General features: G+C 44.1%; 1 protein-coding gene across 2 annotated transcripts in view; it reads left to right on the top strand.

The window, feature by feature from the left end:
* Positions 1–10,816: 10,816 nt before the first annotated feature.
* The window catches only part of C6 (complement C6), a 43,482-nt gene continuing 38,993 nt past the window's right edge, over positions 10,817–15,305 (top strand). Inside the window, exons 1-3 of one of the 2 annotated variants that reach the window (XM_044276700.1) lie at positions 10,817–10,937; positions 13,562–13,712; positions 13,815–13,971. In XM_044276700.1, coding sequence (XP_044132635.1) covers positions 13,570–13,712; positions 13,815–13,971 — 300 coding nt within the window. In that variant the 5' untranslated portion in view covers positions 10,817–10,937; positions 13,562–13,569. Of the gene's footprint in view, positions 10,938–13,558; positions 13,713–13,814; positions 13,972–15,305 lie in introns of those variants that run through there. The other variant, XM_044276701.1, reaches the window with a different exon arrangement.

Raw genomic sequence — 15,305 nt, 5'->3', positions numbered from 1 at the left:
AAGCTAATCGGTCTGGGGGGCTATCCATTCTTTGGAAAGGATGCTCACTGAAGAATTACAGTGCACTATGTCTATAGAAGCACATAAAAGGATAATTTTGCACATTAATCATCCGGCTGTGTCCAGGTACTTTTAGGCTTCTCCCGATCACTGGTGATTGTGAAGTCCATTGGATAATTTAGCTCTAATCTCCACTAGACTTTCTCTATATCCAGATGTAGACTGGTCCGTGCTTTGTTGCTGCAATACTGTTCTCTATACTCTCTTGGCTTGATCAGGGCAGCTACATTGTGGACTAGACCTTTTCTGCTCCTCCATTAACTTCCTTCTCACTACACATCAACTAACAACAACCTCCCTATTAGCATACCCCAGATATATATATATGTGGTGCCAGCACCGCCTAGGGGGTGAATAAATGTAATAAGACTCCTATCAGCCTGCTATAAGGAATTTACAGGTATATACAGAAATACATATCATAAGCATATACAAAAGTTTGAAGTCCCCACGACCCTTACTGAGTGGGACACTGCACATGGGTGTCCTCCTTTGCAGTCCTCCCCTGTCCCTCCTGGGCTGTCTTCCTGCTTCATAATCTTACCCTGTACTTCCAGAGGTGTCCTCCTCTGCAGTTTTCCCCTACCCCTCCCGGGGTGTCCTCCTCTGCAGTTTTCCCCTACCCCTCCCGGGGTGTCCTCCTCTGCAGTTTTCCCCTGTCCCTCCTGGGGTGTCCTCCTCTGCAGTTTTCCCCTGTCTCTCCCGGGGTGTCCTCCTCTGCAGTTTTCCCCTACCCCTCCCGGGGTGTCCTCCTCTGCAGTTTTCCCCTGTCCCTCCAGGGGTGTCCTCCTCTGCAGTTTTCCCCTACCCCTCCCGGGGTGTCCTCCTCTGCAGTTTTCCCCTACCCCTCCCGGGGTGTCCTCCTCTGCAGTTTTCCCCTGTCCCTCCTGGGGTGTCCTCCTCTGCAGTTTTCCCCTGTCTCTCCCGGGGTGTCCTCCTCTGCAGTTTTCCCCTGTCCCTCCTGGGGTGTCCTCCTCTGCAGTTTTCCCCTGTCCCTCCTGAGGTGTCCTCCTCTGCAGTTTTCCCCTGTCCCTCCCAGGGTGTCCTCCTCTGCAGTTTTCCCCTGTCCCTCCTTGGGTGTCCTCCTCTGCAGTTTTCCCCTGTCCCTCCCGGGGTGTCCTCCTCTATATATATTTTATATATTTATATTGTTTTTTTATAGAATTTTCCTTCTATGTACATATATCCATATGTATGTATATATACATATATATTTAGATATGGTATTTATATATATATATATATAAATATTTTATTTATTTTTTTTGTATATATGTATTTTTCCATATATATTTATATTTTTATTCTATATATCTGTGTTTTTTACATGTGTGTGTGTGTGTGCATATGTGTGTGTATGTGTATACATGTATGTGTGCATATATATGTGTATGTGTGTACATGTATGTGTGTATATATATATATATATGTGTATCTCATCTTTTTGATTTTTATCTATTTATATATATTTTTAATTCTATTTTTTTATTATATATTTTTTTATTATTATTTAGTATTAGTTTTTGTTCCCTCTACTAATCTTCTAATGTATCCTGTAATTGTGGTATACATAGATATGGATATTCATTGCATTGTACTTTTGAGGTTCTACATTATTTTATTTTATTTTACTATATTTCATTCTATAGCACAATATTTCTAGCCTGTTGGCAGCCCTCTGCACGCTTTTCCATGGTGGAGTGCATTGTTCCTGATGCGTTCCACACACCGTAACCCCTGGTTGGCCTGTGGTGGAACGCATCGTCCCCGATGCGTTCCACATACCGGAACTTCTGTCTGACCCGATCCTTTATAGTAAGACGCACCACCTCTGATGCGTTCCAGGCCTCCGCACTTCCGGTTTACACATCTTTTTATTTTAGATCTTTTTTATGTCTCCCTCATGCCCCTTATTGTTTGGTCCCTCTCATGCACCGGCCCTGTGCTTATACATCTTTTTTACTCTGCCACCCTCGGCCCCAGCCCTGCTTCTATGACGGACATCTGGAACGCACTTCCGGTGATGCGTTCCACACACCGGAAGTCCCTCCGGCTGAGTCCGTTCTCAGCCATAAGGTTTCTTGCAGCTGTTCATACCGATAAGAAGATCGAGTGAGACTACCCTAGAGGGGCACACTCTGTCTGATAGTTTTGTCGCTTTATATTTTTATTATTTACATTATTTTTACATTGTATATTTACCATGATTGATGTCACTTCCGGTAATGACACCCATCACTGTTTTGGCGCCAAACACGCCTCCTTTTTCACCTGTGATTCTGCTATATATGGCTGTATGTTTCTTTATTTCTTTGTATAAACCTATCACTGACTCTGCTCCTGAGGAAGGGGTCTATGTGTCCCCGAAACGCGTTGAGCCTACCTGATTTATTCTTCAATTAAAGGGATTATACCTGAAGACCCTTGGTGTGGACTGCCGTATTTTTCTACCACTCTACTTACGAACCAGGCGAGGGAGGCGGCTGTATTGGGTGTCTTGAGTTTTATCCCTCTTCACCCCTCCCTGGTGAAGTGAGTTTCGGTGTTGTTTACCTTTTACCCTACCTTCTTTTATATCAGTTATTCCTCGTGACCCCATAGGGGCTTTTAATTAATTATTTATCTAACAGTGTTTCCTCTGCCGTATTCTGAGACACTCTATACCATAGCATTCACTACATGTTATCAGCGGTTGGCGCCATTTGGTGATTTTTTTCTTCTTTATCCCTCTCCAGTTTCACTATACTGCTTTTCTGCAGATAGTTTATCACCTAGGCTGCCCTGCTTTCTTGACTCTGATCTCTGATACAACAGTATATATACCTTACTATTTAACAATTTTTTGTTCCCCACTCCACTGTGTCCTTTACCTCTGGCGCCCTGTCTGTTCATCCCATACTTCCTATTTTTGGAGTACAGGATTAACCCTCTTCTTTTTTCCCCCTCCTACCTCGATTCATTACTCGGCCGATGGGAGACCATAGGCCGACTAGAGGAGCAGAGGCCGACTCAGGTTGGACCTATGTGGAAAAAGACTTACCGGACCTATTCCTAAGAATCCGGCGGGAACTCAATTCCATATTACCCAAAGAGGAATTTCAAAAACTGGATACTCATACTGTGGGAACCTCACCGACTTCTGAAGATCACCATCGGAAAGTCCAGGTGGACGAACGAGTATACAACCTGTCTGACACCATCAAGAATTTCGTACACAGTGAGATTGACTGGTTTTTTCTTTCATGTTATGTTGCCCTGGATCTTATCCCTAGAGGTCTTAGACTTCCGCTGAAACCGACCTTTTCTAATGATTTGCTATTCTCTAAAAAATGGTTTGAAATCAGTGATCAATGTTCAGCACAATTTCTGAAAATGTTAATACTAAAAAGAAAAATGATCTGCCAGGATCTAAGGAACACTATAGACCGCTTAGGGCTATCATCATCACCTAAAATCCTTGCCCCCAATATATACATTAAATACAGCTTTTTGCGTAACTTTGAGTATAATGAGGTACGTAAGAAATGTAATAAACTTATGAGAGACCTCAATGATTACCGGCAGGGTAAAATAAGAAATTGGGAACGAAAATGGCTCCATCACAACAGGGCCCTTGCAGGAAATACTAATACTACCAGTTTCTCCTCCGCCCCCTCTCATAGATCTTTAGAGGGTAAATCCACGTGCCATATCCCTTATTCCCCACAGGGAAAAACCTTTTATAATAGGAACTATTCTAGACAACAAACACTGGTTCCCCCCAGAATACAACATAAACCTTATTCCGTTAGGCCGGCCAACACTTTAGACCACACAAAAGTTGTTCCACCTAGGACGATTCCCCAACTTAGTTCTAAGGAGAAGCCCTCCATCAGTACTAGTAGCATCGTTCCGGTTGCTACTCCCACACTTGTAGAGACATTACAAACCTATACTCCGACCATGGACATTAATGTAAGTTCATCTCCACATATTCCCCTGACCCCTATCCGACTATCATCAGCCAACAGAGAATCAGTAGTCTTATCCCCTTGTATTGGTAAGAATGGTGATTTATCTAAAGGACCCCTTATTGAATACCCAGCTGATTCTACACTTAATTTCTCTGTACACTCCACTTCCACCATTCATGACGACCTTTTTTTAGATCTTCCGGAAAACTTATCAGAGAGCCCTTTTTTAGGGAAAATAGCATCAGACACTGCCTCACTTCCCCCGACACCACCAAACAGACCCACATTTTGCAGTATTCAACAACTCACCCCATTCCTGACACCGACTGGTCCATCACCTCACAGGGTGTCATTCGATCACCAGAACCACAAAATCACCCAATTCTTCACCCCAGTATCACAAACCAGAAAAAGGCGAAACGTTCCAGAGGATGCCGCGGAGGCAAATTTAAACACACCCGAAAAGAAAAAAACAAAAACATAATAGGATCGCCTATGGTCCCAATAGATATCTGTCATCTAAGTGAAACCTTATCACTTCCTACTACTGCTCCTTTGGACCGTAGTTCCCCTTCCCCTGAACCTAGTATTGCCAAAGGTATTTTTAACCTCTCTAAACACAGCCTGTCTACTGATGAAACAAAATTGCTTAGTAAAGGGTTGTCTTTCTGCCCATCCAATCCTCCAGATCCCTTTGAACTCTTTGTGGATCTGAATAAATTCATCCGTAACCTTACTCTAAAACGTCATTTTAAAATTAAAGAACTCACCAAAATAAACACCACTGCTAATACCACAGAGACTACAAAGTCTATCATTGACCCTCTCATCCTGACATCTGAAAAAGAAGGCCCAACCCCCATCCGGTCCAAACTTTGTATGAAATCCACTTTTTATCCGCTAGAGAGTAAAGGTCCCCACCTCGAGAGCTATTACAACATGGTTCTCGATGACTTTAAATCACTTACTACTAATAATAAGGCACCATCTGACGTTAGACACCACAATTTAACCTCTAAGGAGAAAAAAGCTCTAAAAAACCTGCGCAATAATAATGATATTGTCATTAAGAACGCTGACAAAGGAGGGGGAGTCGTAATTATGGACACTGACTATTATCTCAAAGAAGCCAACAATATCCTCTCAGATCCAGAGTATTACAGAACCCTAGATAGTGACCCGACTGATGTTTTTAAAAAGTCACTTACTTCACTAATTGAACTAGGTTATGCCTCCGGGATCATAGATAAGAAAGAAAAACAATTCCTTATCCCTTTCCACCCGGCAACTGCTATTTTTTATTTTCTTCCAAAAATCCATAAGAACGACAAAAACCCGCCGGGCCGACCAATTATTTCAGGGATAGACTCCCTTACCACTAACCTTTCAGCTTATGTGGATTCCTTCCTTCAAAAGTACGTTCAATTACTGCCGTCCTATCTAAGGGATTCGTCGCACCTAATTAATCTCTTGAAGAGTATACAGTGGCATGATAATTATATTTGGGTCACCCTTGATGTGACTGCACTATATAGCAACATTAGACATGATTTAGGTCTAATGGCTGTTAAACACTATCTGGAAGGTGACCCACTATTACCTAACGAACAAAAAGAATTCATATGGAAAGGCATTGATTTTATTTTACATCACAACTATTTTACCTTTAACGAGAAATTTTATATACAACGAAAAGGGACCGCGATGGGGACAAAATTCGCGCCATCTTACGCTAATCTCCTTATGGGTCGCTTTGAAGAATTACACAACCTTTTATATAACCCTAAGATTAAATTTTACCGTCGCTATATAGACGACATTATTTTTATCTGGGAAGGCACTGATGTCGAACTTTTATCTTTTTTTAATATTCTTAATACCAATGATTGGGGCCTATCGTTTAGCATTGACCATCATCCATTAGAAGCTATATTCTTAGATATCCACCTCAATTCCTTCAATAAGACCATTCATACAAAAACCTTTTTTAAGAAGGTGGACGCAAACAGTTTCCTCGATTTCACCAGCTGCCATTATCTGAAATGGAAAAAAAATATTCCTTTCAGCCAAATGAAGCGTTTAAGAAGGAACTGCTCCGACGACCATATCCTCAAAAGGCAATTAACTCTTCTAAAAAACCGCTTTAGAGAAAAAGGTTACCCCAAACCACTTATAGCAGGATCTGAAAAACGGGCACTTTCACTTAATCAAGATGAATCATTAAAACCTAAGATTATTGTCAAAAATGATCGCCCTTTCGAAAGGATGGAAACCCAATCTTATCTGGTTACCAGATATAACACCAAACATAAAAAAATTAGGGAAATTTTAGCTAAACATTGGCCTATTCTACAGAAGGACCCCATATTGGGTAAAACACTCCCACTCATCCCTTCACTCACCTTCAGAAGAGCGCCGACTCTAAAAAATATACTGGCCCCTTCATGTCCTAAACTAAAACACAAACGTGCAAAAACTTCCATCTTTGGGGAACCTTTAACATCCATGCCAGCTGCTATCCCGGGGATCTCTAAATGCTATAGGACTAGATGTAAATGTTGTAAAATGATCATACATGGTAGGAAGACAATTAACATTCCAGGAACAGATGAAGTGTTCACCCTCAGACATAATTTGAGCTGTAGCTCCACAAATGTTATATATCTGCTGGAATGTTCGTGTCAATTAAAATACATAGGTCGGACTACTCAAACAGTCAGAGAGCGCATGAATGACCATAGGTCAAACATAAAAAGAAAGGTACTAACACACAGTGTCTCTAGACACTTTTCAGAGATTCATGATGGGAATCCGCAATCTCTCTCTGTCACCCCACTTGAATGGGTCCCTTCCTCTTTCCAGAACCTGGCGAGGAAGGAGATGTATTGGATCTATCGTATGAACACGCTAACACCTTTTGGCCTCAATGAGAGTCTTGAATACACTAAATATTGATTAATCGTCCGTCCTGCCTGTCCATTTATTTATCCTTATTGTAGTTTTAGAGCTATCCTACTATATATATTTTATATATTTATATTGTTTTTTATAGAATTTTCCTTCTATGTACATATATCCATATGTATGTATATATACATATATATTTAGATATGGTATTTATATATATATATATATATATAAATACCATATATATATATATATGGTGCGTCTTACTATAAAGGATCGGAACTTCTGTCTGACCCGATCCTTTATAGTAAGACGCACCACCTCTGATGCGTTCCAGGCCTCCGCACTTCCGGTTTACACATCTTTTTATTTTAGATCTTTTTTATGTCTCCCTCATGCCCCTTATTGTTTGGTCCCTCTCATGCACCGGCCCTGTGCTTATACATCTTTTTTACTCTGCCACCCTCGGCCCCAGCCCTGCTTCTATGACGGACATCTGGAACGCACTTCCGGTGATGCGTTCCACACACCGGAAGTCCCTCCGGCTGAGTCCGTTCTCAGCCATAAGGTTTCTTGCAGCTGTTCATACCGATAAGAAGATCGAGTGAGACTACCCTAGAGGGGCACACTCTGTCTGATAGTTTTGTCGCTTTATATTTTTATTATTTACATTATTTTTACATTGTATATTTACCATGATTGATGTCACTTCCGGTAATGACACCCATCACTGTTTTGGCGCCAAACACGCCTCCTTTTTCACCTGTGATTGTGCTATATATGGCTGTATGTTTCTTTATTTCTTTGTATAAACCTATCACTGACTCTGCTCCTGAGGAAGGGGTCTATGTGTCCCCGAAACGCGTTGAGCCTACCTGATTTATTCTTCAATTAAAGGGATTATACCTGAAGACCCTTGGTGTGGACTGCCGTATTTTTCTACCACTCTACTTACGAACCAGGCGAGGGAGGCGGCTGTATTGGGTGTCTTGAGTTTTATCCCTCTACACCCCTCCCTGGTGAAGTGAGTTTCGGTGTTGTTTACCTTTTACCCTACCTTCTTTTATATCAGTTATTCCTCGTGACCCCATAGGGGCTTTTAATTAATTATTTATCTAACAGTGTTTCCTCTGCCGTATTCTGAGACACTCTATACCATAGCATTCACTACATGTTATCAGCGGTTGGCGCCATTTGGTGATTTTTTTCTTCTTTATCCCTCTCCAGTGTCCTCCTCTGCAGTTTTCCCCTGTCCCTCCCGGGGTGTCCTCCTCTGCAGTTTTCCCCTGTCCCTCCTTGGGTGTCCTCCTCTGCAGTTTTCCCCTGTCCCTCCTTGGGTGTCCTCCTCTGCAGTTTTCCCCTGTCCCTCCTTGGGTGTCCTCCTCTGCAGTTTTCCCAGTGAATTCCTGTGCCGTTCTCCTCATCACTTGTGCCCACCTCGGCCCACCTATTGCTCACACCGTGACCTCGCGTATAATTCCCCTGTCGGTCTGGCATACTCCAAGTACAGATCCTTCATTGCTTCCCGGTCCTCCGGTACTAATCAGCGTTAAAGGGGAATCAGCGGGGGGAGGCACCCGGGAGCACGGAGGTGACAGGCTTGATTAGGGTGTGCCCAGGCACACCCCGTGCACACGCCTATGAGTATATCATGCATATCAGTCTGTAGTAGACTGAACAGGGAAATCCAAGCAGTTTGACCCCAGATCCCCCAGGAACCACCAAATTTACCGCAGTAAACAACAGGTGAAGCGGTCTGGCTAAGGAACGCCGGCATCCCCCTGGCATTGAAGTTAAGTAGTCGAACTTCCGGTCTGCGTTCCTGCATGCGGCGTGTGCGCACTACAAGCTCCCCACAGCCCTCTGCGCATGCATCTGCCCAATATTGCCGTGGCCAAGTAACGGCTCTGTGGAGTGAGGCACTGTATACACTACACAGGGGGAAGGTGCGCTCATCCCGCCTACCCCCTGAGGGACAGGGGAACCCTGTATGCCACCTGGATCGGGGTCGGGTCTCTGCTGACCGTTAGTATGTGTCCATCTGATACCTAGAGAAATAAAAAATACAAGGCTCTGGTGTCATGCATTACCCTATATAGCCTGCTGATTGTGGTAATCAATGTTTATTGCTTTCTAATGTGTCTCTATCTTGGTTGTACCTAGCGGACTTAACCCTTCAGTCATGTGCTGCCAAGGACGATCAGGAAAGAGGAAATACCGGCTCTGATATCCTTGTTTCTCCACATTTACGGGAACTGTTTTGAAATCCTGTTCAGACTGGACATTAGACGGGAATTCAGCCTGGGGAATGTTTACGACGGGTCAAGTAAACAGTACAGATAAGGAAAGTTATAAGCAGGCATTGTGCTTCCTACGGGAAGTGGTCAGCAGAAAGCAGAGACCCTGCAGATTCCCAATTATCTGCACTGGAAATATTGCGTGAAATGAAGCAGAAATCCTAAGTTGTCGCAGATTGTTGGACACGAGGCAGCGGTGAGGGGTAGTAAGGGTAACTGCCCACGGTGCCACTAGGCAACCTGCAGTTTAATTTTGAAAAAAATAAATGAAAATGATAGGCAACCGATGTACGGGTGACTGCTCAGATTCTGTGCATAAATCTATTCTGCATCATAAGAAAGCGAATTGGGGATTCAACTGACAGAAAAAGGGGGGCAGCCAGCACATCCCAATGTGCCGGTGCACGCTGCCATGGCTAGAAACACAAAGAGAAAAAGACAATGCCGCAGCACTCCGCTTATTTTGCAAATGTGAGATTCTTGGCAAATACATTTTGTACAAAATTATTTGGGCCCGTCTGCCAAACGTCAAGGCGATCTCTATAAGACAGGAACCTAATTTTGGTGGCCATTTTGGCACATAACAGGTAGTATTTAGTGCTCTTACAGAGATCGCCTTGACGTTTGGCAGACGGGCCCAAATAATTTTGTACAAAATGTATTTACCAAGAATCTCAAATTTGCTAAATAAGCGTAGCATTAGTACCAGAATGTTTTCTATAATTATGGCATTTTTGTACTTGAATTGGGCATTCAACAACCACGATTTTTAACTGTGCCACAGAAAAAAACTACACAAGAATTTTGCTCAGTGTCTTTGGGCCCCCTCAGGCTCCTAGCCCGGTAGCAACTGCTACCTTCGCACCCCTATAGCTACACCCCTGGTGACTGCTACCTCTGCACCCCCTGTAGCTACACTTTTATCCCAACATGATGATACGGTACCTTATGAAGCCAACATGTGGTTGCCCCCACCACTCTCACCTTCTACCACCCTGCAGCCTGACCTGTCTTGACTGACTACGCACACCTATGGGCACCATATAACCAAGTTCTGTATAAGAAGCTACTCTAAGGCATCCTTCTCCAACCATGCTCTGCTCATGGCCGCCTATTCTTGTTGCTACAAGCTTTTTCGTAAGCCCTTACTGGCTCATATAGCAGCCCATGCATCTGGGAATGGATAAGGCACATTGGCTGCTGCCTTTGTCCATGGTCTTGGATTGTAGATGGAGGGAATCCCCGCCCCCGAGGTACCTGCCATGTATAAATCATCACCAGGGGCTCACGTGGGAAATCTGAATTTGCCAGGAATTTTTTTAAAAAATTTCAAATCCTTTTTATTAAAACTAAATGTAATGTAATGTTTGCATTGGTCTTAGTCTGGGGTGGGAGGAGGGTTCTGATAGCGAATTCAATTTGTATTAATACTGGAAAGATATTGGGTCCTTCCTACCAGTAGTCTGAGCAATGGTTGATGCTGTCTCCTTGCCAGAGATTAGTCTGGTTTTAAAGGGGCATGTGGTGGAAAAAGGTATGACTGCCAGTTTCAAAGGCTAAAAAAGCCCAAACAGAGAAAGAGACAATAGTTTTTTTGTATCATTCCCAGTTTGCTTGCAGAGTGGGAGGGAGTGGTGAATGGTGGAAAATTAACCAGTGTACACACAGACCCTGGACTTTTAGGTGATATCCTACACACAGAGAAGAAGCCATCAGAAGGGTAAGGTCTACTCATATCCTTATGTTGTACATATGGGGGGTTCACCCCAGGACGAGGTATAGGTTATAAATATAACATGCACGACCATCCTGCTTCTGCCTTTTTGCACCAATCATAGAGGTTTAAGGGGTGAGAGTTGTGGATCCACACAAGAGAACATCATGGATGTTCACGGCTCAGCTATGCACAGGAGCAGATACTCTGTAACATAGGGGACTGCACATGAGAGCCGTCCTGGAGGACACACACAGTGACATACATAAATAGCAGTCTTGATGCTCTCCAAAAGAGAAACAATATAAAATATTGTGAGTTGATACCCTTTAATGGCTAACTAAAATACATGATGTTACGAGGCAAGCTTTCGAGACTCTGAGGTCCCTTCTTCAGGCCAGGAATAAAAAAATGTAAAGAAACATGGATATACACAGGATAGAACAGATTGCAAAACACAAACAAACAGGGAATGGTCTTGGAGAAAGAGTCGTTAATTAGTTTAGAGATAAGCTGTGTGAAAGTTTGTTAGTCTCTGAGTTTAGAGAGGAGACCTCAGATGTTGTAGGAGGCCATAAAACCTTGAGACAAATTCAGTCCTGAGTTGAGTGTGTCAAAGACAGTCATAAATGTGTATTCCCAAACTCGTCTATCCCTTTGGGATTTGAAATGACCCTTTAATATTAATACTTGGAGGTCCGTAATGTTATGGCCAGGATCACAAAAATGTTTGGCAACGGGGAAAGTTGTCTTTTTCTCTTTTATAATATGACGGTGAGACCTTATCCTCGCTCTCAGAGTGTCTTCCCTGTTTCCCCCACATAAAGACCCTGAGTGGGACATTTTGTGCACATAATGAGGTACACCACATTGGATGTAGAACATATGAATGTTCTAGGAATCTCATAGTCCTGCTGGGTGTTGGGGATACGTATCCTGTCTGTGGTCACTATGTGTGGACAGGTTTTGCAGCTCCTCACATTGCAGGGAAAAGTTCCTTTCTGTATATTGGATAGTAGTGAGCTTCTGATAATTAGATTTCTTAAATTTGGAGGTTGTCCAAAGCATAGTATAGGGCGGTCTGGGAATATTGTCCTGAGACGGTCATCTTTGAGTAGCGTGTGGTGTAGTTTCCTTGCGGTTTTTCTTAGTACCTCTAGTTGTGGGTTGTAGGTCACCACTAGAGGTTATTACCTTCCTTTTGTTTATATTTATACGGTACCAAACCTTTTTCTTTTGACATAAATAGCATTGATGGAAATAAATCCCACAGGGTGGAAGGGTCTTGTCTTTGTTCCCCCCCCCCACCCCCACCCTTTTGTTTACCCATGACCCCCACTGACCCTTTTATTTCTGAAAGGGATTGTGTACTCTGGATAATCCCCTTGCCGATAAGCAGATCGCAGAGTCTCGCCTGCTGGGACTTCCAGCGATCAGCCTTAAGGTTCATATCCATACTGAAATGCCGGATCCGTCCTTCCTCGCGGACTGAAAAATAGGTAAAAAAAATAAATGCCTGATCCGTTTTTCCGGATGACACCGGAAAGACGGATCCGGTATTGCAATGCATTTTTCTGACTGATCAGGCATTTTTCTGACTGATCAGTCTTACAAATGCCATCAGTTGGCATACGTTTTGCCGGATCCGGCAGGCAGTCCTGGCGACGGAACTGCTTGCCGGATCACTCTGCCGCAAGTGTGAAAGTAGCCTTATACTGGACAGTCCCTTTAACAATGGAGTCCCCCCGATGTGGGAAGTCCTGCTTAGTAATAGAGAATGGACCAATCAGGGCCACACATACAGTCATGTTGGCTTCATTTATGGTACATTTGCCCTTGATGGCCCTGAAGTGTCTGCTTCACTATAGTCAGGGGTGTACACAAATCTCATAGAGCCCCATAGCAACACTTAATATACCCCCACCCCAAATGACTTTTATTTTTTTTATCAAGTGGAGTAAACCTTTAATAGAAAGAAAAAGTTGTACCCTGACTTCTATGTTCTTTCTATTATTTACAACAGACAATAAGATTAACTATATTGATAAATCTCATAAATCTCCCCCATATAGCTCTAAAATCTGCTGATTCCCTTCATTTAGTACATGATAAAACTGGCTTCCCACAGCCACCACTAGGGGGAGCTCATGGTGTAGGAATTTATATAGTTACCATTGAACATAATGTAAAGAAAAATCTCTATGCACTGAGCTCCCTCTAGTGGTGGCTGCTGGACAATGCCATGGATTTATGTCAACAACAAAAGAACAACACTAACCCCCTTCCCCCTCACCTCCGGTGGTCCGCCTCCATGCTAGGTAAGTTACTACTAGGTAAGGTAAGTTACTGTTCTTGCTCCTCAGTGGTGGCCCCTCAACCAGGGGAGTAGCTATAGAGGGTGCAGAGGTAGCAGTCGCTACCGGGCCCAGGAGCCTGAGGGGGCCCAAAGACCCTTGGGCTGCATAAGAAGACACACAAAGCACTGAGGGAAGGGGGGCCCAAGTCTAACTCTTGCACCAGGGCCCATGAGCCTTTAGCTACGCCCCTGCCCTCAAGGTTTTGGAATCCTGATTGCAGCATGGGGATAGGGCAGATGTCAGCTAGTAAAGGCTTTTTTTCTCTTCCAGCAGAAACCTCCATGGATTGCAGCATTTTTCTTGCGTGCTTGCTCTTCAGCTCCATCGTGGGGAAGGCGTCTTCGTGCTTCTGTGAGCATTATCCCTGGTCCTCCTGGTCAAGTTGTTCTAAAACCTGTACACATGGAAGTCAGAGTAGATCTCGGTGGGTTCAACTTCTGAAACATTTTGAGTTTAGACTTGAGAGAAATATCATCAAAATGTATTTACTTAACATTGCTTTTACGCAAATATCTTTTACACACAGTAATATCATCTATGACGAACACTACAGAAGAAACAATTGTGAACAGCTTTGTGTGAAGATTGAGAGTCGATCTTGCAATGAACAGCCATGTCCAATCAACTGCCAGCTAGGAGACTTCGGTCCCTGGTCCGAATGTGATCCGTGTCTCAAGAAGCAGGTATTTCAGTCATGGGAAAATAATAATGATCATGTACATTGGGGTGGACTATTGCCATAAGGTCAGATTTACACAGTGCAATGGACCCAAAAATAAGGATTAGAAGTTTTTCGTTTATAATTTTCCTCCAATCTTGTATTTCTGTAAAAGAAAAAAGAAAATCTAAAACTACAGTGTGAACCAGGCCTTATGAAAATTTACCCTTATAATATATACCTATAATCTGGACAAAGGAGTCTGGAGGGGAACAGAGGAGACAAGAGGAGCCTGGGGGGAGCAGAGGAGCCTGGCGGGAGCAGAGGAGCCTGGGGGGAGCAGAGGACCCTGGGGGCACAGAGGAGTCTGAAGAGGGCAGAGGAGTCTGGAGAGGACAAAGGAGTCTGGAGGTATACAGAGAAGTCTGGAAGGAGCTGAGGAGTCTAGAGGGGATCAAGGAGTCTGAAGATACACAGAGAAGTCTGGAGGGAGCAGAGTCTGGAGTTATACAGAGAAGTCTGGACAGAGCAGAGGAGTCTGCTTGGGAAAAAGGAGTCTGGTGGGAATAGAGGAGTATGGTGGGGACAGAGGAGTCTGAAGGGGTCAAAGAGAATAGGAGGGAGCAGAGGAGTCAGGAGTGGGACAGAGAAAGATGGACTGGATCAAGTGGACTGAGGAAGAGGGATTGGGAGGGTACAGAGGAGTCAGGAGGAGATAGAGGAGTCTGGATGGGACAGAGGAGTCTGGAGGTGACAAAGGAGTCTGAAGGGGAAATAGGTGTCTGGATAGGGCAGAGGAGTCTGGAGGGGAAAGAGAAGACAGAGGAGTCTGGAGGGGACAGAGGAGTCTGGAGGGGACAGAGGAGTCTGGAGGTATACAGAGAAGTCTGGAAGGAGAAGAGTAGCCTGGAAGATAGAGGAGTCTGGATTGGACAGAGGAGTCTGGAAAGGGCAGAGGAGTCTGGAGGTATACAGAGAAGTTTGGAGGAAGCAGAAAAGCCTGGAGAGGACAGGGGAGTTTAGGGGTGGGGGGGGGGGGTGGAGTGAGGAGTCTGGAGGGGAAGAGGAGTCTGGAGAGGGAGTGGACAGAGAAAGAGGGATTGGGAGGGTATAAAGGAGTCTGGAGGGGACAGAGAAGTTTGGAATGGACAGAGGGATGTATGCGGTACAGGGTAGTCTGGAGAGGGCAGAGGTGTCTAGAGGGGACAGAAGAGCCTGTTGGGGATAGAGGAGCCTGGAGGGAACAAAAAAATCTGAAGGGGACAGATCATTTTGGACAGAGGAGACTGGAGGTGACATAGGTGTCTCAAGGGGATCGAGGTGACAGTGGTATGTGGAGATTGGGGTCTGGAGAGAACA

Source organism: Bufo gargarizans, chromosome 1 (assembly GCF_014858855.1).
Source record: "Bufo gargarizans isolate SCDJY-AF-19 chromosome 1, ASM1485885v1, whole genome shotgun sequence".
Classification (NCBI taxonomy): Eukaryota; Metazoa; Chordata; class Amphibia; order Anura; family Bufonidae; genus Bufo; species Bufo gargarizans.
Note: the sequence above shows the minus strand (reverse complement) of the source record. Positions and strands in the feature narration are given on the sequence as shown.